The sequence below is a fragment of the Dermochelys coriacea genome, chromosome 1 (genome assembly GCF_009764565.3).
Source record: "Dermochelys coriacea isolate rDerCor1 chromosome 1, rDerCor1.pri.v4, whole genome shotgun sequence".
Taxonomy (NCBI): Eukaryota; Metazoa; Chordata; order Testudines; family Dermochelyidae; genus Dermochelys; species Dermochelys coriacea.
The window spans coordinates 228920912-228945633 of NC_050068.2; the positions used below are offsets into that span (position 1 = coordinate 228920912).

The 24722-nt window shown below is 40.0% G+C and overlaps 1 protein-coding gene and 1 long non-coding RNA gene across 9 annotated transcripts in view; one reads left to right on the top strand and one right to left on the bottom strand.

The window, feature by feature from the left end:
- Positions 1-24722, top strand: part of SHISAL1 (shisa like 1) — a 274691-nt gene that overhangs the window by 192577 nt on the left and 57392 nt on the right. For all 8 annotated transcript variants that reach the window (XM_043515578.1, XM_043515582.1, XM_043515557.1 and 5 more), the window contains 2 exons: positions 7586-7685; positions 14878-15091. In XM_043515578.1, coding sequence (XP_043371513.1) covers positions 7619-7685; positions 14878-15091 — 281 coding nt within the window. In that variant the 5' untranslated portion in view covers positions 7586-7618. The remainder of the gene's footprint in view (positions 1-7585; positions 7686-14877; positions 15092-24722) is intronic.
- Positions 12054-24722, bottom strand: part of LOC122460483 — a 139058-nt gene continuing 126389 nt past the window's right edge. Inside the window, exon 4 of the long non-coding RNA XR_006281801.1 lies at positions 12054-12274. This is a non-coding gene — a long non-coding RNA (uncharacterized LOC122460483). The remainder of the gene's footprint in view (positions 12275-24722) is intronic.

Here is a 24722-nt window from a genome sequence, read left to right on the forward strand (position 1 = left end):
TTCTTTTTACTTGTCTTCTGGTTTTTGATTCCAGGAGCAGGAGCTTAAGGAAAAAATTAAGACTTTTGATTGTGATGGGGATCCCCAGGTACAATCTGGAACTGTGGGACCACTGTGCATCCTTAACTCTCTTGCCTGGGCTGTCTCTCACAAAGCTATGCTAGTGACAAGCAGCAACACCCCACCAGCAACTGTGATCACTCAGCCATCAACATGTGGAGCCCCACACCAGCTGTATTACATGACTGCTCCCTTAGCCACTCATGAATCATACAGAGAGGCACCAATACCCCAATCCCCAGCCTTGCACCCCAGAAATACACCATTTCACACTGCTCAAGGTTCCCTTGGACAGTGTAAGCTCATTAATAAATCACCATTCTGACAATAGGGTAGTAGATGTGCCCTTGTTAGATGTGATCTGAGCTGAGATTTCCACAAGCATTTCAACCAAAACCACACTGTTTTAGGTAAAATATAAAACAAATGTATTAACTTCAGAAAGCTAGATGTAGGTGATTATGAAGTAGCAGAGATTAAAGTTGGTTACCTAAGAAACCAAAATAAATTTGCAGTCTAAATTCTAACTTTAACAAACTAAGCAAGATTTGAATCAAATAGTCTCTCACCCCACTGGATGTTACAGCTAGCTTACAGTTTTCAGTGCTCAGACTGAACACCCTTCTAGCCTGGGATCTCTCTCCTTCCAAGTCTTTGTAGTCCAGATGATCCTCCAGGTGTTGAGATGGAGGGAGGGGGGAGGAGAGATCATGTGATTATGACACTGTCTCTCTTTTTATACTTTCTTCCAGCTGCTAGAAAGATCTCCGCTGTGACCTGGGAGCCAGGCAGTCTCCATTACTGACCTGCACTTTCTGGGAGAGTGGAATCTTTTTGATGGGCCATCAATGCCTGTCTGGCTGTCCTTTGTTGCAACTGAAAGGCTAGCTGTGGGTGTTTGCCAAACTCACAACATATTTCAGTAACACATATAGCAATACTTCATAACTTAACATATAATGTTATCACATACAATCCAACAAGATATTAATGTTCAACTGATCAAGACTTTTAAAATGATACCTCACAAGGTACACTTTGTACAAAACGTATCATAATTTATATGACAGGGGTGAATATGGGGTTCCAGGGTGCTACTTTGAGGTATAGAGTGTCACAATGATACAATTGCAAGAGTTGGCAATATTGATTCATAGATTGATAGATTATAAATCCAGAAGAGATCGTTGTAATCATCTAGCCTGACTTGTATAACACAGGCGATAAGACTTCCCTGAATTGAACTAGACCATCTCTTTAAGGGAAAAAACATACAATTTTGATTTAAAAATTGCCAGTGACTGAGAATCCAACAAAACCTTTGGTAAATTATTCCAGTGATGAATTACCCTCACTGTTAAAAATGTTTCTAGTCTGAATTGGTTTAATTTCAACTTCAAGTCACTAGGTCTTGTTCTACCTCTCTCGGCTAGTCTGAAAAGCCCTCTATTCTCAAATTTCTGTTTCCTTTGTATCTACTTTGATCAAGGCACCCTTTAACCTTATCTTTCTTGATCTTTCTTAAGATAAGAAGACTAATAATTGGGCCTATCAATTTACTTTAATTGTGAGCTCAGCTGTAAAAAGTATGTGAAATGTCATAAAATGACAATAACTATAATAACACATGTTGATGGGAAAAGACATAAAAAGGAGACAAAAAGACTGAATTAGTCTAAACACAAAGGCTTCTGCTATAACTCAAAGACTGTGTTAAGATCATGCTTGGTAAACACGAAATATGGCTCTGGAAATCAGTGAACCAAAATAGGTGTGTCGCAACTAGGCCTAATTGATGGACAAAATAATGAGGGGATGGGCTATTCCACTCACTTTGCTCTTTGTGGGTCCTTAAAGAAAGAGACTTTGGCAGGGAAAGAAAAAAGAACAGGATGGAGGTTACTGGAGCGAGCTTCACCATCATCACTGCCATCCCCACCATTTCTTGGGACCCCAAGCCTTAGTCCTCCTGATCTTGAGGGATGTCCTGACCAGAGCAGGCCAGAGACAGGGATCCAGCTGACATCACCACTCCTAACCAAACACCACCTGAGATGAAATGGGATCAGACTTTAACAATAATGGCTCCAGCTCATCATGACTAACTTCTTCTCTTTTCCTCAAAAGGACAGTTATTGCTGTCTTTGATACCATCTAAGAAACTGTCAAAAAAAGGGGTGGCAGGGTTGGGGGCTTATTGAAAACTCTCTCCAGCTAAAAGGAAAGGGATCAAGGGATGTTGTTAAAACAAAAGCCTTATGTAATACTTTACATTTCAAATGGAACTGTTTTCCTTCTTTTCTTTATCTTTAATAAAACGAATGTTTAATGAGGTGTGTGCCATGGTACTAGGCATGCTGAGGTCTCTTAAGGTCTGGGGTTTGGTATACACTGTTAAATGTCAGACAGTGACTGGGTTATGTTAAAATCTTTGGCCCATATATTCCATCTAATCCCATGGTCTCCAACCTTTTTATACATAAGATCACTTTTTGAATTTAAGTGCAACCCAGGATCTGCCCCACCCCACTCACTCTAGGCCCCCACCCTCACTCACTTTCACCAGTTTGGGTAGGGGTTGGGGAGGGGGTGTGGGTTCTGGGCTGGGGCCGAAGGTTTTGGAGTGTGGAATGAAGCTCTGGGCTGAGCCTGGGGCAGGGGGTTGGGATGCAGGAGAGGGTGCAGGGTGCAGGCTCTGGGAGGGAGTTTGGGTGAAGGAGGGGGCTTCGGGCTGGGGCAGAGTGTTGGGGTGCAGGAGGGGCTTTGGGGTTCTGGCTCCAGGAAGGGGGGCAGGGCTGGGGCAGGGAGTATGGGATGCTGGCTCCAGAAGGGGGCTCAGAGCTAGGGGTTGGGGTGCAGTGCCAAGTGATCCAAATCCCTCTGTATCAGTGATCTGCTCTCTTCATTATTTACTACTCCCTCAATCTTTATGTCATCTGTAAAATTTATCAGTTGTGATTTTTTTTTCTTCTAGGTCATTGATAAAAATGTTAAATAGAATAGCAACAAAAACAGATCCCCTTTGGACCACACTAAAAACACACCTGCTTAATGATGATGCTTTGTTTGGTTACATTTGGAGATCCAGCCATTTAATGTGTGCCATAAATTGATTTTGTATCATTCTAGTTTCTTAATCAAAATGTCTTGAGTTACCAAGTCAAATACCTTACAGAACTGTAAGTATATCACATTAACACTGTTACCTTTATCAACCAAATATGTAATCTCATTAAAAAAATCAAGTTATTTTGACAGGGTTTATGTTCCATAAACCCATGTTGATTGGCTTTAATTTTATTATCTTCCTTTTCTTTGTTAATAGAGTCCAGAATCAGCCACTCTATTATCTTTCCTGGGATCGATGTCAGACTGAAAGGCTTATAATTATCCAGGTCGTCCTGCTTACCCTTGGCACTTTAGCCTTTTTCCAGTCCTCTGGAACTTTCCCAGTGTTCCAAGACTTACTGAAAATCAACATTAATAGTCCACAGAACTCTTGATCAGCCTTAGGTCACTCAAGTTGAAGTCACCTTTTACGTGTGAGCATGAGAGAGAGAGATTTGGTGGTCTGTAGAAGACACCGACTACTTCCCCATCTTGTGCTTTATCTATTAGAACATTTATCTATCCACATTCAAGAACATTTGCTTCTGAGTAATTTTTTGACATAGTGTGCAACTCTCCTCTCTCCTTTTTTCCATTCCATCCTTCCAAAATAGATTTAACCCATTGAGTTTTAACATTCTAGTCATGCCAATCATCCCATCCAATTCCAGTAATACCAGCTAGATAAAATTTATGCTCAACTGAGCAACTCCAGTTCCTCTTGTTTATTATCCAGGCTACTAACATTGATGAATAAGCAATAAAAGAATTTCTTCTCTTCATGCCCTTTGGTGTCGCAGCTAATGTAGTACTAACTTTAGATATACTGCCATGGAAGACAGGATAGAGTGTACTGCAGCACTCTAGATATCAGGCATAGGGTCTACTCCCATTGACATAAATGGTAAAATTCACTTTGGGGCAGATCCTCAACAACAGTCAAAGAATGCTCACCATAACTGATGGGGTAGAACAAACATGGATTTAAGACAACTTTTCACTCCTCCAATCTTGGGGCTGGTCTGGGCTGGACCAGCCTTGGACATAAATTAAAGCACCCTTTTTATGGTGGCTGCCAGGTGGACTGCTGAGGACCTGGGTAGGTGAACAAGTTTGCAGGAAATCAAGCAGACTTCCATCAGAGTCAATGGACATTTCAATTTCCACAAATCAGCACATTCTGATAAAAAAAACATTTTGTAAATTTTTTTCTGACTGGTTCTGTTATCTAACCCAATTTGTGAACTACTGCATCTTCTAATGCATTGGTTTTCAACCTGTACTCCGTGGTTCTCTGCGGGTCCGCAGACTATGTCTAAAATTTCCAATACAGTCTGTACCTCCATTCAAAAATTTTTAGGGGTCTGCAAATGAAAAAAGGTTAAAAACCACTGTTCTAATGGGATGAACCTAGGTGTTGCTTGTAAGTATTTAAAAGTAAAAATGATTGATTTATTTTTAGAGCTGTTAAGGAATTTAAAAAATTAATCATGATTAATCATGCGATTAATCATATTCTTAAAAGTAATAGCATGCCATTTATTTAAATATTTTTGGATGTTTTCTACATTTTCAAATATATGGATTTCAACTACAACACGGAATACAAAGTGTACAGTGCTCACTATACATTTATTTTTGATTACACATATTTTCACAGTAAAAACCAAAAGAAATATATTCATCTAATACAAGTACTGTAGTGCAATCTCTTTATCATGAAAGTTGAAGTTACAAATGTAGAATTATGTACAAAAAGAACTGCATTCAAAAAATAAAACAATGTAAAACTTTTGAGTCTACAAGTCCACTCAGTCCTACTTCAGCCAATCGCTCAGGCAAAAAAGTTTTGTTACAATTTGCAGGAGATAATGTTGCTAGCTTCTTGTTTACAATGCCACCTGAAAGTGAGAACAGGAGTTTGCATGGCACTGTTGTAACCAGCGTCACAAAATATTTAGGTACCATATGCGCTAAAGATTCATATGTCCCTTCATGCCTCAATCACCATTCCAGAGGACATGCATCCATGCCGATGATGGGTTTTACTCGATAACAATCTAAAGCACAGCAGACCAACGTATGTTCATTTTCATCATCTGAGTCAGATGCCACCAGCAGCTTGATTTTCATTTTTTTGGTGGTTTGGGTTCTGTAGTTTCCTCATTGGATTGTTTCTCTTTTAAAACTTCCAAAAGCATGCTCCACACCCCATCCCGATCAGATTTTGGAAGGCACTTCAGATTCTTAAACCTTGGGTTGAGTGCTGTAGCTATTTTTAGAAATCTCATATTGGTACCTTCTTTGTGTTTTGTCAGTTCTGCTGTGAAAGTGTTCTTAAAATGAACAACATGTGCTGGGTCGTCATCCAAGACTGCTATAACATGAAATATATGACAGAATGTGAGTAAAACAGAACAGGAGATATACAATTCTCCCCCAAAGAGTTCAGTCACAAATTTAATTAACGCACTATTTTTTTAACGAGCATCATCAGCATGGAAGCATGCCCTCTGGAATGGTGGCCAAAGCATGAAGGGGCATACAAATGTTTAGCATATCTGGCATGTAAATACCTTGCAACACCGGCTACAAAAGTGCTATGCGAACTCCTGTTCTCACTTTCAGGTAACATTGTAAATAAGAAGCAGGCAGCAGTATCTCCCATAAATGTAAACAAACTTGTCTGTCTTAGTGATTGGCTGAACAAGAAATAGGTCTGAGTGGACTTGTAGACTGTAAAGTTTTACCTTATTTTGTTTTTGAATGAAGTTATGTAACAAAAAGATCTACATTTATAAGTTAGACTTTCACAATAAAGAGATTGCACTAGAGTACTTGTATGAGGTGAATTGAAAAATTCTATTTATTTTGTTTATCATTTTTACAGTGGAAATATTTGTAATAAAAAATAATATAAAGTGAGCACTGTACACTTTGTATTTTGTGTTGTAATAGAAATCAATATATTTAAAAATGTAGAAAAACATCCACAAATATTTAATAAATTTCAATTGGTATTCTATTGTTTAACAGTGCAATTAATCACGATTAATTTTTTGAGTTAATTGCATGAGTTAACTGCAACTGATCAACAGCCCTATTTATTTTAAATCGTTTTAACTCCCCTAGTTCTTCCAGACATACTGAAACAGCCCAGTTTTCTGACAGTATTCCACTGCCTGAGGCATGACCTCTTACATTACAAAGTTTGATCTGAATAGCCAACCAAGCACTCCCTTTGGCTCACCTCTACTTCGTGCTGTAGAATATAAAGGGTATACATAACTCACACTATTTAATGTACACATAGCTAAATAAAAGAATAGCATATTTTAAAATTTCTTATGTGAAATGTATTTTTCCATGCAACAGCTGCAGTGGAAGTAATACAGTTTTGTTTTCGCATTGTATTACTCTAAACCAGTGATCACCAACCGCTTGACTGTGATTGACTGGTTGATCCTAGAGGATCTCCCAGTCAATCGCAATATCCAGTGGTGCAGAGTGGCTGCCTCTAAAGCAGACTCCCTGCTTACCTCAGCCCCACATTACTCCCAGAAGTGGCCAGCCCAGCCCCAAGGCCCTGAGGGTGGGGGAGCTGGGATCTCCCTCTGTGCACTGCTCCTGCCTGCAAGCACCACCCCCGCAGCTCCCATTGGCCAAGAGAGCTGTGGGGGCGGTGCTTGAAGAGAGGAGCAGTGCATAGAACCACATGCCTCCTGTGCCCCCTCCCAACCAGGGGCCGCAGGGGCACATTGGTCCCTTCCGGGAGCGGTGTGGGGCTGGGGTAGGCAGGGAGCCTGCCTTAGCCTCACTGCACCTGCCGCTGACTGGGAGCTGCCAGAGGTAAGTGCTGCCCAGCACGAGGTTGCATCCCAACCCCCATCCCCTCCCAGAGCCAACACCCCATACTTCCTGCTGCACCCCAACATTCTTCCCCAGCCCTGACCCCCCTCCCAGAACCAGCACCATGTATCCCCTCCTGTACCCCAATACTCTTCCCCAGCCCAGAGCCCCCTCCTGCACCCAAACTCCCTGCCCCAGGCTCAGCCCAGAGCCCCCTCCCACACTGTGAACCCCTCGGCCCCAGCCCAGAGCCCACACTCCCTCCCAAACACCAACCCCTTACCCCTGCCCAGTGAAAGTGAGTGAGGGTGGGGGAGAGCAAGCAATGGAGGGGGGAGATGGAGTGAATGGGGCAGTGCTTTGGGGAAGGGGCGGGGCCTTTTGGAAGGGGCGGGGTAGATCCTGGGTTGCCCTTAGATTCAAAAAGTGACCTTGGGCATAAAAAGGTTGGAGAATACTGCTCTAAACCATTTTCTCTGTTGCAAAGCCATTTTGCAAGTACAGATTTAAGCAGATAAAGGTGAGATGATTTTGACACCTAACTATGACATTGCATCTTATTAAACAGGTAATTCTCTAATGGATCAATGAAAACAAAACGATGACAAGTTGTGGTCAACAGTCCTTGAATGTGCTGATGGTTGTGTTCTTATTGCTCTTGTCAGCAGGTAATGTTTCTTCCAGAAATTTATTTTTATGTCAGCTGGGAGAGGGGATGAACGGGTTAAAACTTCATCAAATCCAAGTGCCTACAAAACTAACGGTACCATAGGTAACACTATGAGTTGAAACAAAAGCACTGTGCAACTTAAACTTTGTTGTGCATTTAGTGACTGGAAGCTAAAACAAGAATACTAAAACAGCAATACTATTTAATTTAGGAAAGGAACAGTAATAGGTCACAGGCAAGATAAACAGACTCAACATTTGACAATCAACTTTCATAATCATTTTCTTTACTATTTTAATTCTGAATAGGCTATCAGCTCCTTAAAATGAAGGATTCACACCATATAAATCAAACAATTCTGCCAAATGATCCACCTACGGCAGACCTAGGAAGCAAGTTTGTATCACGTGTATTTTTACATTGGAAAAAAAAGGATGTGGGTTTATGTGTACAGATCATATTATCTTCACACTATGCCTGTTCATATTCTTCTGCTGCTATAGTTAAGTTTACAAAAGAGTTCCAATTAGAAGTAGTACTTTTCACAGGCTCATAACTTTCAGAAGCTCACCAGTTTTCTGAAATTTTTCATGTTTGTAATTCTGTTTGAAGGTAATTTACTCTAGGGAAGTTTAAGCAGAATCCCATCAATTTTTTTTCCTAGTTCCATGAGGGAATAAAACGACATCCATCCCATTTTAAAATACTGTAATTGCACTTTTGTCATGAGGAATACAGCAGATACATTTGAAACTTGGAATGGATTAGTTGAGGATGAATAATAACAACTAGCTCTTATATAATGATTTTCATTCATGTTTCTTAATGTGCTTTATGAAGTTAGAGAGGCATTAGTATCCCTATTTTAGAGATGGAGAAACTGAAGCACAAAGTTGAATGACTTACTCAAGTTTACACAGATAGCAGCAGAGTCAAATAATCTAAAGGCAGGAAATGTGGGCAAAATCGGGTTTTACTTTACTTTACTCTGCACATTGTTCAGGCACGCTGATAACCTTTAATTACATGATCATAACTTATCCCAAATACATGTGTCCAGCTATACTGTAGGAAAAAATATATCATTTATCTCAGAAACAGCATGTCATCATATTAATAAAGACTATTTCATATGCATATGCACAGGGGATAGAGTTAAGTTTGTATCACCAGCCATAATGTTCATATTCACTGGCTTTTGAGAATTTTACTTTTCAACATTAATGTTATACCTTGACTGTTCATATAAATATCTATCCTCAAACCAAAACAAAGCTGAGCCATTTTTATGTGTCATACAAACATCTATCCTCAAACCAAAACAAAGCTGTTAGGTCTGAATTTAATATGTTTAGGCTTCTCAGCCCTGACACTGTCTCTCTGGGGGGAGGGGAAATGCTGTCTGTAAAGAAAAATGTCTTTGCTTTGATCCTGTTTATATAGGACTTCTGCATATTATATAAATCATTGATAAATACCAGGCACTATTCTAGCATTTTATTTTATTTGTTTATGCATGCATACCTTATCCTGTTATAGATCCTTTATTTTTTTTTGACATTTCTTATTAACACAGAGGGTGCATGATGCTATGCTGCAGGTTAGGTGTTTAAAATGATAATGGCAGCTTTAATTTATGTACCCCAGGTAGGATTGTCAAAAGCATTCGGTGCTGGCATAACTCTATGCCTACTGAAATCAGTGAGAGTTTTACGTTGGGAATGATGTTAACCAGTGCTAACCTTTGAAAATTCTATCCCCAGCCTTTATAAAGCATTAACACAATTGAGAGTGTTTTCTTGGCCTCCTTTCACATAAACAGCAAGTTTCCTAAAACAATGGAGGCATGTTAATTTTGTAGCAGCATCACAGTAACAAAGGTCCATAGTAACCTTGTTGATAACCATAGTAATTACACGGTAACTTGTGTTTATCTATGTAATCAACTCAGATATATGTACAATGTATGTCCTGTATGCCCCAGATTCTGTCAAGGGAGACTACTGGCTTTACATAATTTGAATGAAAGAACTAGAGGATACTGCTTTTATTGCAATTATATTAATTTCATACTTGAAAAAAGTAGAATTGGAAAGTATAAAAACAAGGATATTTGAAGATCATATCTAACAATCATTAAGAGCATAGTTTCTGATAACAACCACAAGGCACAGATAACAAATGATGACAATGAACTGATAAGTCGCAGATGTGCAGTGCAGCACTTTTGGGGACATTGTTTTGGAGAGCCAGGCAGGCATGGAAGCAGCAACAGTGGGGTAGAGAAACAGCTGGATAGCTCAGATAAGATGATGAGGTTGGTAGAAGAACCAGAATAGTAGAGACCTGCATTGAGCAGCTTCAGCTGTGTTGGCTGGCCTCGGAAAGGAGATGCAGCTCCCTGCCAGCAGGCAGAAAGGTGTCTGAATAGGTGGAAATAAAAACGAAAAGGAGGGCCTACGGTGAGGACAAACAGGCTAGAGCTCTGTTAGAAAAGGCAGTAGTAGCGTAGGAACGTTGCAACTAGGACGGGTCAGGAAATTTTTAACAAACTTTTTTTTGTCAGAAAATGCCAGTTTGTCAAAATTGAAACTTTTGGCTGAAACATAATGGTTTTGATGAAACAAAAGGTTTCTCAGCTCCAGAATAGAAGAGAGTGACCCCCCCAGAATAGCCAATAGCCCACTGCTTAGAGCACTCTCCAAGGGCCCAGGTTGAAGGCTTTGCTCTGCCTGATTTGGCCTAGTGGTTAGCCCGGTAGTCAGGCAGAGCAGGGCCTTGAACCTGGTTTTCCCGTATCCCAGGTGAGTGCCCTAATGGGAGGTGATGGGTCATCCCTGAACTAGAGCCTGATTAAGCCACACAGGATGACGAATTATTCCTGTGCTAGGCTCCAGCCAATCCACAAGGCCAAAGCCAGTCCGGTGACTCTCAGGGCAGGTATGTAAGTCTCAAAGGAGAAACAGCAGATAGGTTTGCTCAGCGTCACTTCATGGCTTGGGACTCATCCCTGCCTGATAGTGCTAACAGACTCCATAAGCCTTAACCTGCTCCAGCCTAGCTCTTGCTCCAACCCTGCTCTGATTCTTGATTCCAGCTCTGACCCCCCTGGCTTCGATCACTAGGCCCAACTGCCACAGCTCTGACCACTAGGCCTGACCATCCCCAACATGGTTTCTGACACTCAAGCACTGGGCTAGTGGCTCTTCGGAGGGGGGACAGGGACTCTGTTATTTTTATGAAAATTTTAAAAGGTCTTGGTTTCATTCTAATGTGGAATGAAAACAAATGTAGAAACCTTGACATTTTTCACAAAAATGTAATTCGTGTAGGCCAGCTTTAATGGCAACCCTTGGACCAATATGATTGAACTGGGACTACTAAGAATGTGATGGAAAGCAAGAAGAGACAAAATTGTAGGACTTTTTGATACTCACTAGTTCCATGTGGCTGTACAAATAACTCACAATAAAGGGAGCCATGCATGCATGCTACAAAGAACATCTGCCCTGTCTGCTTTAACTCCTAAGCATATAGTTTGATTTAATTCGACTGACTGATGCTTTAGTTACAAAATAATGGGTTGAAACTCATTGATGAAGTTATGGATGGAAGTGAATTTCATATTAACATACAAAACTTTGCGATTTTTTTGCACTTCACAATCATTTTCTTTTATACTTGAAAGGGATCATGTCTATGTTTAAACAATCACAGGATATCAAGTGAATGGTATATATTCTGTTACAGTGAGCACCTGGCTCTGATTGAAAGCATCAGTATTCAAAGCAAATAAAATAAAAGACTTCTACACCAACTTGGTACTAAACTTATAGCAATACTCTCCAGAGCTAGCTAACAAAATCTATGAAAGCAGCATTACAGTGGACTGCATATTCAGACATTTTAGTTATATTCACTGCTTATTTTTCTGAACATATTGCAAGTAAACCCTGAAAGACCAGCATAAATCAGTCATTCAAAGCCTGATAGTCTATTCTGCCCTAGAAATGTGCATGCACAGAGATAGGAGGATATAGCCTCCTCACATTATCGGTAGTAAATTTCAAATATGGGGTAGAGTTTTACATATGCTACTCCATTTCAGAAAAAGTATGTTATACCTTTCATCTCTGCAAGAGGTAACTTAAACATTTCAATAAAACCACTGGGGTAGGTAGGTGGAAATAAGGTAAGAGAAGGTAAATTGGGTCCTCCTATGGGACAAGGAGAACAATAAAACTGAAAAGCGACAAATGTAAAATTGATGAGAACATTTTTTTTACACATACACAATTACATATAAATTAATTTGTGGAACTCATTGTCATAAGATATTATTCAGGATAAGACTCAGTAGGTTTGAAAGAAAAAAGATCAGACATATGTATATGGTTAAAGATAACATTCAGCGTTATATATTAGATAGGACAAAATATATATATTAAAAATTTCTGCTTTAAGCACGTAAGCCAAACAGTAACTGATGGGAGCTAGGAAGTAACTTCACTTTTCTGGAGGTTATGCCATTATTTTCCATGATGGCATTTCTTTCATCTTCATTTTTGGAGCATCTGAAACTAGATACTGCCAAAGTAAGGATATAGAATTAAATAGATCGCAGAGCTGATTAAGTTCGGCACTTCTTGGGTTCCTAAATGTTAAAAACAGTTGGATAAATGTTAAATTTGTTAATATGCATCTCTGCATTTTTGAGGGATGGGTGTCTGCAGGAGCAGCCCCACAAATCAGGTACTTACTGAAGAGCCTAGATATGGATTTAGAAGCCTAACTTTAGGGACAGATGTTGGAAACTGTAGCCCATGGTCACAAAGGAAGTCAATGGCAGATTTGGGTACAGAACTCAGAACTAAAGTTGTTCAGAAATTTTCCATCAATGTTTTCTTGACAGAAGATGCAGTTTCTGCCAAATTGAAATTTTCTGTGGGAAACATTTTTCAATTTTCTGTCAGGAAGGTTTAAGTGGAATATTTCATCTCAAGTCAACCCAAATCAAAACATTTCAGTTTGTCATTAATCTATGTCTGCTTGAGCTGCTGTAGTGTCTTATGGGAGTTGTAATTTGGGTGCCTTGTGCCCCCAATCTTCTTGTGCGCCAGGTTCCCTGGCTGGACTAAGTTTCCCCATGATGCACTGTAAACTTCTCTCTGATTGAATCAATGTGGTGCATCACAGAACATATAGTCCAGCTGGGGAGTCCATCCCATATAGAATGGAAGCATGAGACACTCAAACTACAGTTCCTATGAAGCACCATGGCTGCTCAGTTGAACACAGATTAATGTTGAAGTAAACTGAAATTAAATGTTTCAATTCAGTTCAACAAACCAAAATGAAACATTTTGGTTAGCTAATATCAAAACATTTCACTTAGATTAGACATGTCTAAATTACATTTTTCTAACTGAAATTTTCATGAACTTTCAATTCCATGAAAAGTTTTGATATTTCAGATATTCACCCTGATTCAGGATGAAAATAGATGTCAAAATATTTAAATTTTCCACAGGATGGAAATTTTGGTTTTCGGTCAGCTCTCCTCAGAACCTCTGAGTTCAAGGCTGTGGCCTTAATCAAAAGATGGCATATTCTTCCTCTCAGTAGATGATAGCAAAGGAGTAACGCCAGAATTGAAATGCACTCATTTCTCTTTAATTTCCATTGGCACCTAGTTCACTCAGGCGTTGTCTACAGCCAAATATATACCAGTTTAGTTAAACTGGTGCAAACCTTTGTGTGTACACTCTATATTGGTAAACTGATACAATAATAATAAGTAATAATAAGACCACCACCTACCTTTTATATAGAGCTTTTCAACAGAAGATCTCAAAGCAATTTAATGAAAAAGGTCAGAATCATTATCCCAATTTTCAAACAAATATAAAAATATGAGTGTACATGCACAAAGTTGCACCAGTTAACTAAATCAGTTTAAAATAACACCTTAATTTATTGGTGCAACTTTGTGTGTACAGGTTTCAGAGTAGCAGCCGTGTTAGTCTGTATTCGCAAAAAGAAAAGGAGTACTTGTGGCACCTTAGAGACTAACAAATAAATTTGTTAGTCTCTAAGGTGCCACAAGTACTCCTTTTCTTTTTGTGTGTACAGCAGTTCATAGTGTGTCTGTCTCAGTTCTGTAAAATCAGAGTAAAAATACATCATTTCTCCCACGTTTTGTCTGGTGTCTATATTTAGACTGTAAGGTCATTAAGGGCAGAGACTGTGTGTGTAACCTGAGATGTGGCTTCAAGGCACTACCATAATATAACCCCTAAATAAATTAAAGTAGTGCCAATGTGTGAAAGCTGGGGTTAGCAACAGACCTTAAACTCCTACAAGGCTTACTAACCACCACACAACAATTAGCCTAGAGCCCAAATTCTGGGGAAATATACAGAGATGATTCATTTCTTTCAAAAGAATTGACCAGCAAAACCAGCATAACAAAAACCTGCAAAATGATTTAAAAGACCTAATACCTGCTGTACATGAGGATTTAATTTAAAAAAAATTAAGATCTGAACAGTAATTGTGTTTCCATTGCTATTATTCTAGATATTGTATATTCACAGTTGTTCAGGTCTGTTAGCATGGTCATATCCTTTAATTATTATTTTTTGAAGATCAATGCCTGTCAAAATAATGACCTTTACAGTAGAGCAGATGTTTCTGACACATTAATAACAGCCACTGTAAATCATGTGCCTTTGGGCTCTTATTTCAGTTTGCACGTATGTTTTTTCTTTACTGAAAGTAAAATCATCCCAGAAAAATCTTAAACTAACTTTTCTAGATCTTTGCTGATATCCCATAGTTTTAAAACTGCATAGTTGAAGATACATACTTAAATATTTTAGTGTTCCTTGCCGTTCAAAATTGTGATAGTTATGGACAGCATTTCTTCTCTTCTGTTTAAAAAATAAATGAATTAAAATTTAAAAAAAGTCAGAAACATAGTAACTCAAAATGGAAAATATCACAAAAATGCTTTTCATGCTTTCAATAGTCGTATCAAATATTATGAGGTTGAAACTCCTGAAATACATGATTACTGTTTCTCAGAAGCCAGGGGAAAAATTATTTAAGATAACTGAAAAATGAAAATGTCTGTGACATGCAACTAACACATATGACTCACAAAGACAATATCAATCTTTATTTTACAGCATTGTCTGCACATTTTCGTGTCTGTGAGCCATATACAGACTACAAAGGCCGCTACCACTTTGGTTTTCACTGTCCACGTCTTTCTGACAATAAATCTTACATCTTCTGCTGTCACCATAACAACACGGTATTTAAATACTGCTGCAATGAGACAGAATTTCAGACTGTTATGCAGATGAACCTAACGGGGAATGCAGATGGATATATGCATAAGTAAGTAAATGAGTTATAAAGTACTCTTTACCAAATTATTCCTAGTCTAATCACATAATGTAAGATATATTTAATGATGGAATCAATTAGAATAATTGTACATACACAAAAATGTTCCTAGAAGCTCTTCTGTACAAGTCTACTTCTCATGAAGGGGATGTTTACCTTTGCTTCTATTGCTTCAATGCCCATTATATAAATTCCTAAGCGCATGTATATAAATTTTATAAGCAAATAGGCTGTTTCTCCCCCCAAAATTGGACAAAACCATGTTAAATGTGTATCTGAAAACCCCAACAAGTGATAGCAAGAGAAAGGCAAGTTGACTTTTTCAGACCATCCCAAATGTTTTGCATGGATAATTGCTATTTTGAATTTGTGCATGTTTTGCATATTAATGACTTGCAATCACGGAGCTTGATCAACAAAATGCACTTGGTTGTTCAATCACCTTGTCTGCTGCTTGAGATCTCTTTTCACATTCTCTTTTTAAAAGCAGCTCTGTGGCCTGTTGTTAAAGATAGAAAATAAGAACTTTTGCAGAAAAACTGACAAGGTGGTAAGTAGATCCTGAATTATGGACTGCCCATGCTGTGGGGACAAGATTTTCAGGTCCAGACTGGCTCCTTTGCACTACTCAAGCATTCTCACTGTGGCTGAATTCCCCTGATGAAGGGTGGAGCTCTCAACTGAGGTAAACCCAGCAGAGCCAGCTCCTAAGACAACTGCCCCCCTCATCCTGGCTTAGGGGCAACGTCAGGGGAGGGAAGGTTTCAGCTTCAGAAGGAGTGGTAGGGAGTGCCATTGCACCAATTTTCAGCTAGTGTATGATTCTTAGGTCTTGAACACACACCATTGAAGTCAATGGGAGTTTTGCCATTGACTTCTATGGGATCCGGGGCAAAGCTGTAGGTCCCTTTGAGATTATATTCTCTTGTCATAAATTAGGCTATTTTAACTCAGTGGTGCCAGGGCCAGCACAATCAGAGACCTAGTTATACCTCCTTAATAGCCCCCTCACACTACTGTACTGAGAGGGTCTTGGATTTTGTCTACACTCAAAAGTTGTACCACTGACTATGCCTGTCTAGTTAAAACAGTGCAGTACCTCTAGTGTGGTCTCAGTTATATCAGTATGTAAGATGCTTTATATCAGTATAGCTTATTCCCAAATGGGAAGAGGAATAAGCTATGCCAGTATAAAGCTCCTTATTACCGGTATAAGAGCCTCCACAGTAGATGTCTCAGTTAAAAAAAAAATCACCTCTCTAACCAAAACAGCTATACAAGTATAAAAACTGCCCATAGTCTGGGCCTTGGATGCATGACAGAATCTAGCCTTATATTTTTACAAAAATCTACCTTGCTTGTCACCATGAAAGGTTTTCCTCCTTTCCCCCCCCTGCTGCTGGTGATGGCTTATCTCAAGTGATCACTCTCCTTACAGTGTGTATGATAAACCCATTGTTTCATGTTCTCTCTGTGTGTGTGTGTGTGTGTGTGTGTGTGTGTATATATATATAAATCTCTCCTCTGCTTTTTCCACCAAATGCATCCGATGAAGTGAGCTGTAGCTCACGAAAGCTTATGCTCTAATAAATTTGTTAGTCTCTAAGGTGCCACGGGTACTCCTTTTCTTTTTACACCAAAAACTGTTCACTACCACCAAGTTTGTTACACCTTTAGAGATAAACTTTCAAAGCATTTTTGGGGTTCATTCATGAGTTGTTTATTCATGTCGCCAACTTCAAATTTGTTTAATTTATTTTGGATTACTTAGGCAATTTATTTATGAACAGTATTCTAAAGAGAGAAATGGGTAGCATATGGGAGAGAGGGTAATTTGGGGTCCCCGTTGGCAATCCAATTTTGTTTTCATACCTTATAGGAGTGGTACCTAGAGCCTTTGATAAACACCACTGTTTATATATCTAACAATAATAATTAACAAATCATTCAGCTTTGCCAGGGAACGTTTTACTTCCATATTCCTTATGGGTGAAATTCATCTTGTACCAAGAACCAGCAAAAGGGCCATGTGCCACTGAAGTCCTATTTTCAGGTTTGTCTGGGATTCAGTGGTGCATGAGGTTTGTGCTGCACATCTGCACAGGGGTGAATTGTACCGTATGTGTGTAAAATCATGCACAATAGGAGAATTAAAAAATAGAAGTCCCAGGACCATGACTTTAGCATTGCTGCAACTGAGCCAGTCTTCCCCTCTTTGCAACCTACTGGACTATCAGGACTGTGAAGGGATTGGTCAGGGTCAGGGTCAGGAAAGGAGTGGAAGCTAGAGATCTATGAGCAACTCTGGCCACAATTTTGAGACTTCCTGGTCATGCACTCAGACGGTTCTCCCAGGTAAAAATAACACATCCAGTTCCCACCCACATGGTCAGATCATGGAGGGGTAGTTAAACTGCATTAATGAATCTCCTCCCACCCCACCCTACCCTTTCTTTTTGATGTGGTATTAATCCAAATAGGAAAAAAAGGAAACATCTTGCTTTATAGCTGTAATTCTCCAGCTCTTCCCAATCCCCACCACTTCTGCTTCAGCCATGTACATTTTTTGTGGAAAGAATAATGACAGCTATGTAGAAAGGGAAGGAGAATCCTGCATCGCTGCTTCCTCCATCCACATGAAACTTCAGTACTTTTTAGTGCAGCTTTGCCCTCCAGTCTATATAGAGAGCCTGACCCAAAGCCCACGAACTTGCTGAGGGTGCAATCCATTCCATCATCCAGATCATTAATGAAGATGTTGAACAAAACCGGCCCCAGAACCAACCCCTGGGGCACACTCCACTTGATTCCAGCTGCCAACTAGACATCGAGCCATTGATCACTATCTGTTTAGCCTGACGATCTAGCTAGCTTTCTATCCACCTTATAGTCCATTCATCCAATCTATACTCTTTAATTTGCTGGCAAGAATACTGTGGAAGACCGTATCAAAAGCTTTGCTAAAGTCAACGTATATCATGTCCACTGCTTTCCCCATATCTACAAAGCCAGTTATCTCACCATAGAAGGCAATCAGGTTGGTCAGACATGACTTGCCCTTGGTGAATCCATGTTAACCTTTCCTGATTACCTACCTCTCCTCCAAGTGCTTCAAAATGGATTGCTGAAGGACTTGCTCCATGATTTTTCGGGGACTGAGGTTAGGCTGACCGCTCTATAGTTCCCCGGATTCTCCATCTTCCATTTTTTAAAGATGGGCACTATATTTGCTTTTTTCCAATTGTCCAGGACTCCCCGCCCATCCCGATCGCCATGAGTTTTCAAAGATAATGGCCAATGGCTCTGCAATCGTATCAGCCAGCTCCCTCAGCACCCTTGGATGCACTGCATCCAGTTCAATGGACTTGTGCATGTCCACCTTTTCTAAATAGTCCTTAGCCTGGTCTTTCACCACCAAGGGCTGCTCACCTCCTCCCCATGCTGTGCTGCCCAGTGCAGCAGTCTGGGAGGTGATCTTGTCTGTGAAGACCAAGGCAAAAAAAGCATTGAGTACTTCAATGCTAACATCAGTGGGGTTATATATGTGGTCAGATTTGGATTGATGTTACTGCAAATGGCCCCATGTAATTGTGAGTACAAGATACCAGAGAAAATGATACCTAAATATATTTTATTACTCTTATTCAGCTATATTGTATGCATATAAACCCTAATTATTGGTTAAAAACAGCGACAATGGTTCAGTTACAATGATGCCAGAGGGCTATAGCTAAAAAGGAACATGCTTTAGTCCAAAGTTTTGGGACTCCACTTATTTAATGTACAGCAGGGGGGTGGTGTGGATGGTTAAGCGACTAGACTCGGACCCAGGAGAGTGGGTTTCAGTTCAGCAAACTTCCTTTGTGACTTCCTTGGACAAGTCATTTCTCTGTGCCTCTGTTTCTCCCTCTGGTTTCTCTGTGCCTCAGTTTCTCCACTTGTAATATGAGAATTATAGCACTTTGCTACTTCATATAGATTTTGTGAGTATAAACAACATTAATGTATGTGATGTGCTCAGATACTACAGTGATGGTGGCCATAAAAACACAGGGGAAGATGGATCTAATTTCTCCTCCCACCCCATCGTGTTTTGCTTTCTTGCTTTTGCATACAGTACCTTGAGGACAATAAGAAAAATGCAGTAAAAGTACAAACAATGTAGGCTTTGTTGGGAATGTAGGCCTAGGCTGTGGTTTTCAAAACAGCCTAAGAGAATGAGGTCTGAATTTCATTGAGAACTGGGCACCTTGTTCCCTTAAACTTCGTATTCTACTATTTCAGAGCTTTGAGAGGGTTTGAACTTAATTTTGATCTGAATCTAGTCCTTTTATCTCTCTATTATATTGGAATGAATGGGAAAACTAGAGTAAGAGTTCTGTAAAGCTGTGACCTTAAAACTTGCATCCAGTGCAGCAGTCTGGGAGTTGATCTTGTCTGTGAAGACCGAGGCAAAAAAAGCATTGAGTACTTCAGCTTTTTCCACATCATCTGTCACTAGGTTGCCTCCCCCATTCAGTAAGGGTCCCACACTTTCCCTGACCACCTTCTTGTTGCTAACATACCTGTAGAAACCCTTCTTGTTATCCTTCACATCCCTTGCTATTGCAACTCCATTTGTGCTTTGGCCTTCCTGATTACATCCCTGCATTGTCGAGCAATATTTTTATACTCCTCCCTAGTCACCAATTAACATTCTCCCCAATTCTGAGCAGAAAGTCACAAAGTGTTAATCACAGCTCAGTGAATAATGGATTTTTCCGTTTAGGGGTGGAACAGAAAAAAAATCTAGTTTGACCAATGAAAACCAATGTTTTCAAACATTTTCATCAAATCAAAAGATCAAAAAGAAACATTTCAGGTTGACTCAAAGGGAAATTTTTTGGTTTTTTGACGTGTTTGAAGTTGACCAAAATACTTCAGTCAACTCTAAACAAATATTTTTTCAGTTTTTCATTTCAATTCAGCCATTTTCAGGTGTTTTCCATTTAAAAAAAATTGGCCAAATTTGAATTCGAAACACTGTTTTAAAATGAAAAGTCAAAAGAAAAAATTTTGTTTCAAAACATTTTGACTTTGAAATTTTTTCCCCAACTGAAACTATTAGTTAATACATGAATAGTTTCGGAGTATCGGAAAATGCATTGTTGGTGCAAAAAGAAATCTATTCACTGAAAAAATGTCACCCAGCTCTAATGGTAAAACATTAAGGGCCAAATTCTGTGCTGGGGTGTAAATTGGCACAGCTCCAATGAAATCAGTGGTGCTGTGCCAGTTTATACCCAGGAGAGAATTTGTACCTTTGTCTTCTAGGAATTTAACATGAAATGCCACAGGTTTGTTGGAGTTAAGTACTTGTAACATGTCTGTTCCCTGGCTTCATGCCTCTGACTGGGCAGTTCCTATATTCACTTCTCCTGACTGCATGTGGTTTTTTTGCAGCATAGCGGTTCAGTGAAAGAGGTAATGATGCCAGTCTGGCTCAGCTCTCTTTCCTCTGACAGTTTTTGAGACATTATAACAGAATTGCCGCCAGTTTAGTTTCCACCACTTTACGTAATCAAGGGGATAATCTAGGCTACTGTCATTAGGCTAAATCAGCTCCCTGGGAAGTGTCCTGATAAAGCAGCCATAACTGTTCCTAAGATCCTGCAACCCTTCTGCAAACAGAAGTTTGAATGGAAGTTTTGCCTACATAGGGTCTGCAAGATTAGATGTTAAGTACAGTATACTTTTATTGCAAGGGATTAATCAGAGCTAAGATTAGTCATTCTTGGTATGTATAGTACTGTGTTCAATACATACATTTCCTCTGGTCTCATTGTAAGATCAGAGATCAAAATCATAAAATATAAATGGGTGCATGCACATATACACATGCAAAGGGCACACAAAGTATATATCCAGCATCTCCTTCAGAGCCTATTGTTTAAATGCTTCCTAGCTTGTGGGTTATTACTTGCAGCCAGATTCTACCAGCCTTATTCATCCTGAGTAATAATTTACACCATAACCTAAAAAGTAATACAAGAATTCCTTTCTCAAACAGACTGGGCAAAAATTTAGGGGGAAACCCCTGTGATCAATATAAATGATCCTGAACTTAATCTACTCCTACCTGAGAAAATTAGCTTGGGAGGATACAATACTGGACATAGTACCTCATCCAATATATTTTGAATATGGCACAGTTCATGGAGTAAGGTATTACCCAACATGAGTAAGTGGCAGAATCTGGCTCCAATAAATATCTCTGCTCTCTTGAGGCTTCATCCAAAACCTCTTGAAGACAATGGAAAGATTCCTATTGACTTCAATGAACTTTGGTTCAGGTCCTTGAAGGAGCAGCTTTGCATTATTCATTAACTCAACTATTTAAATGGTGAATTAGTTTCAAAATGTATGTACATGACCCTTAAGGTAGACTACATAAGCTAAATTCAAACTTGATGTAATGAGCTGTACACGTGCTTACACAAGACCTGAACGTGTCTGTTCTGTTCCTGTGGACTAGAAGGGCATGATAACTACAGATTACACACTGTTACAACTAATGTTCTAGTTTGCATCTGTTTTAATTAGTCTGCAGAAGAGTAACTTGAGAATTGTTAGACAAATGAATGCTGGTCTCTAACCTGGTTACATTACAGTTTAGATCACTCACATCATCGGATCTCTTTTCTCGGTTTAAAAAAAGTTAAGGCTTTTGCTAAGGATATCCAGTTGGTGCTCTGTGATTCTTTCAATACAGAGAACTTTTGAGGTGATGTTAGCTTGTAGTCAACTGTAACCCACATACCCATATGAGAGTTATAACTGTTACAAAACTGTATGAATAGTATTTTAACTCAGCATAATCGAGAACACAGGCTAAAGTCTGTCTGGCAAAGCGCTCGTTAACTTCAATGGGAGAATGCAGAGATTCTATATTAGTTTGCCCCTGTAGTGCTGAAAATGTACTTAATTATGCTCCACAGGTTTATGAAAAAAAGTTTTACTTCTCTTTTAATATGCTGCAAGAATTCTGTGAGGTTTTCAAAAGACCAGCTGACTTCTTTTTCCCAAAAGTTTCTGCTCAAGGGAAGAGGGATACACTTGGAGTGCTGTGTCAGCAGCAGCCAAAAGGGACACACTTTTGACAATTAAATTATGGACTTGGTTTGGTTATTTGGTTTTCTGAAATCCATCACATATGTCAAGTTTTCACAAGATTATTCCCACCCTGTCTTTTTTCTTTAAGAAAATAGGGTGTGTGGGCTGAACCTACACAATGCAAAATTTCTTTGGGAAAGGTACGGGAGACTGACAAAGCGACGGACATCTGAAACTAGCCCTTTGGAGGGGAAATGTTTGAGTGATCTTTACCTATGGGCATGCCTGTGCCTGTAATTTCAGACAACTCCGATTAACCAAAACTCACCGTTCACCAAGTTTTAGTTACGTCCCCTGTGATTGTCTTATAGACTCCTATTTGCTGTGGTCCTTGGCCTTCAAGCTCTGAGCAAACCACTTCCCTTAAGCTAGCATCTCCAATTTTCGGAAACAGTCATGTGAAGCTGTTAGATGTCCCTTAAGATCTCTAGCTAATGGAGACTGTATACATATAAACTGGGCTTAAGCCCCTGCCCCAAAGATAGTTAGGCATCTATCTCCATTTGGGATTCACACCTTTTAACCCTCTCCTGGAGTTAGACACCTAAGCCAGGTCAGTCCCCACCCCCCGGCCTTGTTTTTCATGAGAAAGGGAACAAGAGAGACAGAGAGCGAGAGAGGCTACCTACCCTTTGTAACCAATAGCCCAGTGGTTAGACACTCACCTGGGATGTGGGAGACCTGTTTCTAAATCTCCACTCTGCTGAATTTGGAGCAGAGACTTAACTGAGGTTTCCCATATCCCAAGTGACTGACACTTTTGGTGGTATGACTCTCCGGGTCATTTAATTATTTATTCAAAGTAGAACATCTTCAACAGAAGAGATCAAGAGAGATCCACAGCAGAATACCCTAGAGCCTGGAGCTTAGAGCACTCTCCTGAAGCAGGATCCGGGAGACCTGGGTTTCAAGACTCTTCTCCAAATCAGGCAGAGTGGGGATTGAGAACAGCTCTCCCACAGTCCAGGTGAGTGTCCTAACCACTAGGCTATTGGGTATTCTGGGATGCACGTGCACACACACAATTCCTGACCTGGTCACCCCAGCTGTCATTTGTGCAGGGCTCTGAGCAGGCCTATCCCCATAGGTGAGATAGGAGGGGGAACACCTAGGGTGAAAATCCTGCCAAAGCTTAGGTGTGAGCTGGGGTGCCAAGCAGCTCAGCACCATTAGGATTTAGGCAGTTTTGATCATGCCCACCAGCAGATCAGCGGTTTTGAGGATCTCAGTGGTGCCTAAATGTTGGGCTCAGGAGCCTACAGTGGTAGTTAGGTGCCTAAATCACTTTATGGATTCAGCCTTTAGATACCACACTGATGGGCTCTCTAGAAAATGTAAAGGTAGCTCTAGAGACCTTTCTTTCTGTAACCTATATGATAAATATAATTAGGAAAGGTCATACATAAGAAGTACACACGTCAAAATATTCACTTGTGTCCTCAGTTATATAGGTGACTAACCATCATCAGCCATCTGTGTATGGTTGAGAGAAAGAATTTGAAATGCATTGCTACTGTAATTATCAGCCCTGTCCAGAAAACAACATTCTCCATGGCTGTTTGCCTACATATAAATTATACAGCTGCATTGAGCTGTTTGCAAGTGTTTTTAAAAAAGACAGAATTGTGGATTCCCTGATTTTTCCACATAGGCTCATGTACGCCAAATAGAAGCTACTGATTCTGATTTTTTTTTAAATGCTCTGGTCCAATCGTGCTTGCTAGTTGACTAAAGAATCTAGGGACCTGGTGCAAAATTATCTTGGAAGGAGGAACAACAAGAGTGACTGCCCCTTTTGCATCTAGGGCCCAAAGTAAAAATCTAAGTAGGCTTCTACAATTGGAAGGGGTGGAGATGAGGGAGAAAAGTATTACCCATTCTCACAAGTCCTGATTCAAAGTCCACTGAAATTACACAGGGTAAGTCTACACTGCAATTAGACCCCTCCCATGCCAGCTGACTTGGACTCACAGGGCTCAGGCTAATAGGCTGTTTAACTCTGTTGTAGACACTCTGGAACCCTCCTACCTGAACATCTACACCACAGTTAAACAGCCCCTTAGCCCGAGCCCTGCGAGACCAAGCCAACTGGCATGGGCCAGTCCTGGGTGTTTAATTGTGGTGTAGACATACCCTCTGAGGCTATATGTCAATATAGCGTATGTCACTCAGGGGTGTGACTAAGCCACTCCCCAGCGCAACAGAAGTTACACTGACCTAAGCACCAGCATGGACAGCGCTATGTCAGCGGGATAGATTCTCCTGCTGACATAGCTACCATCACTCATTGGAGGCAGATTAATTAAGTTGATGGAGAGCTCTCTCCCACTGGCTTAGAAGGGCTACACTAGAGAGCTTACAGCTGCATCAGTGCAGCTGTGCTGCTGAAAGGTCTCTAGTGTAGCCATAGCCTAGGTCTTTCCATTGACCTCAAATGGACTTTGGATCAAGCCTATACTGTATTAGAATG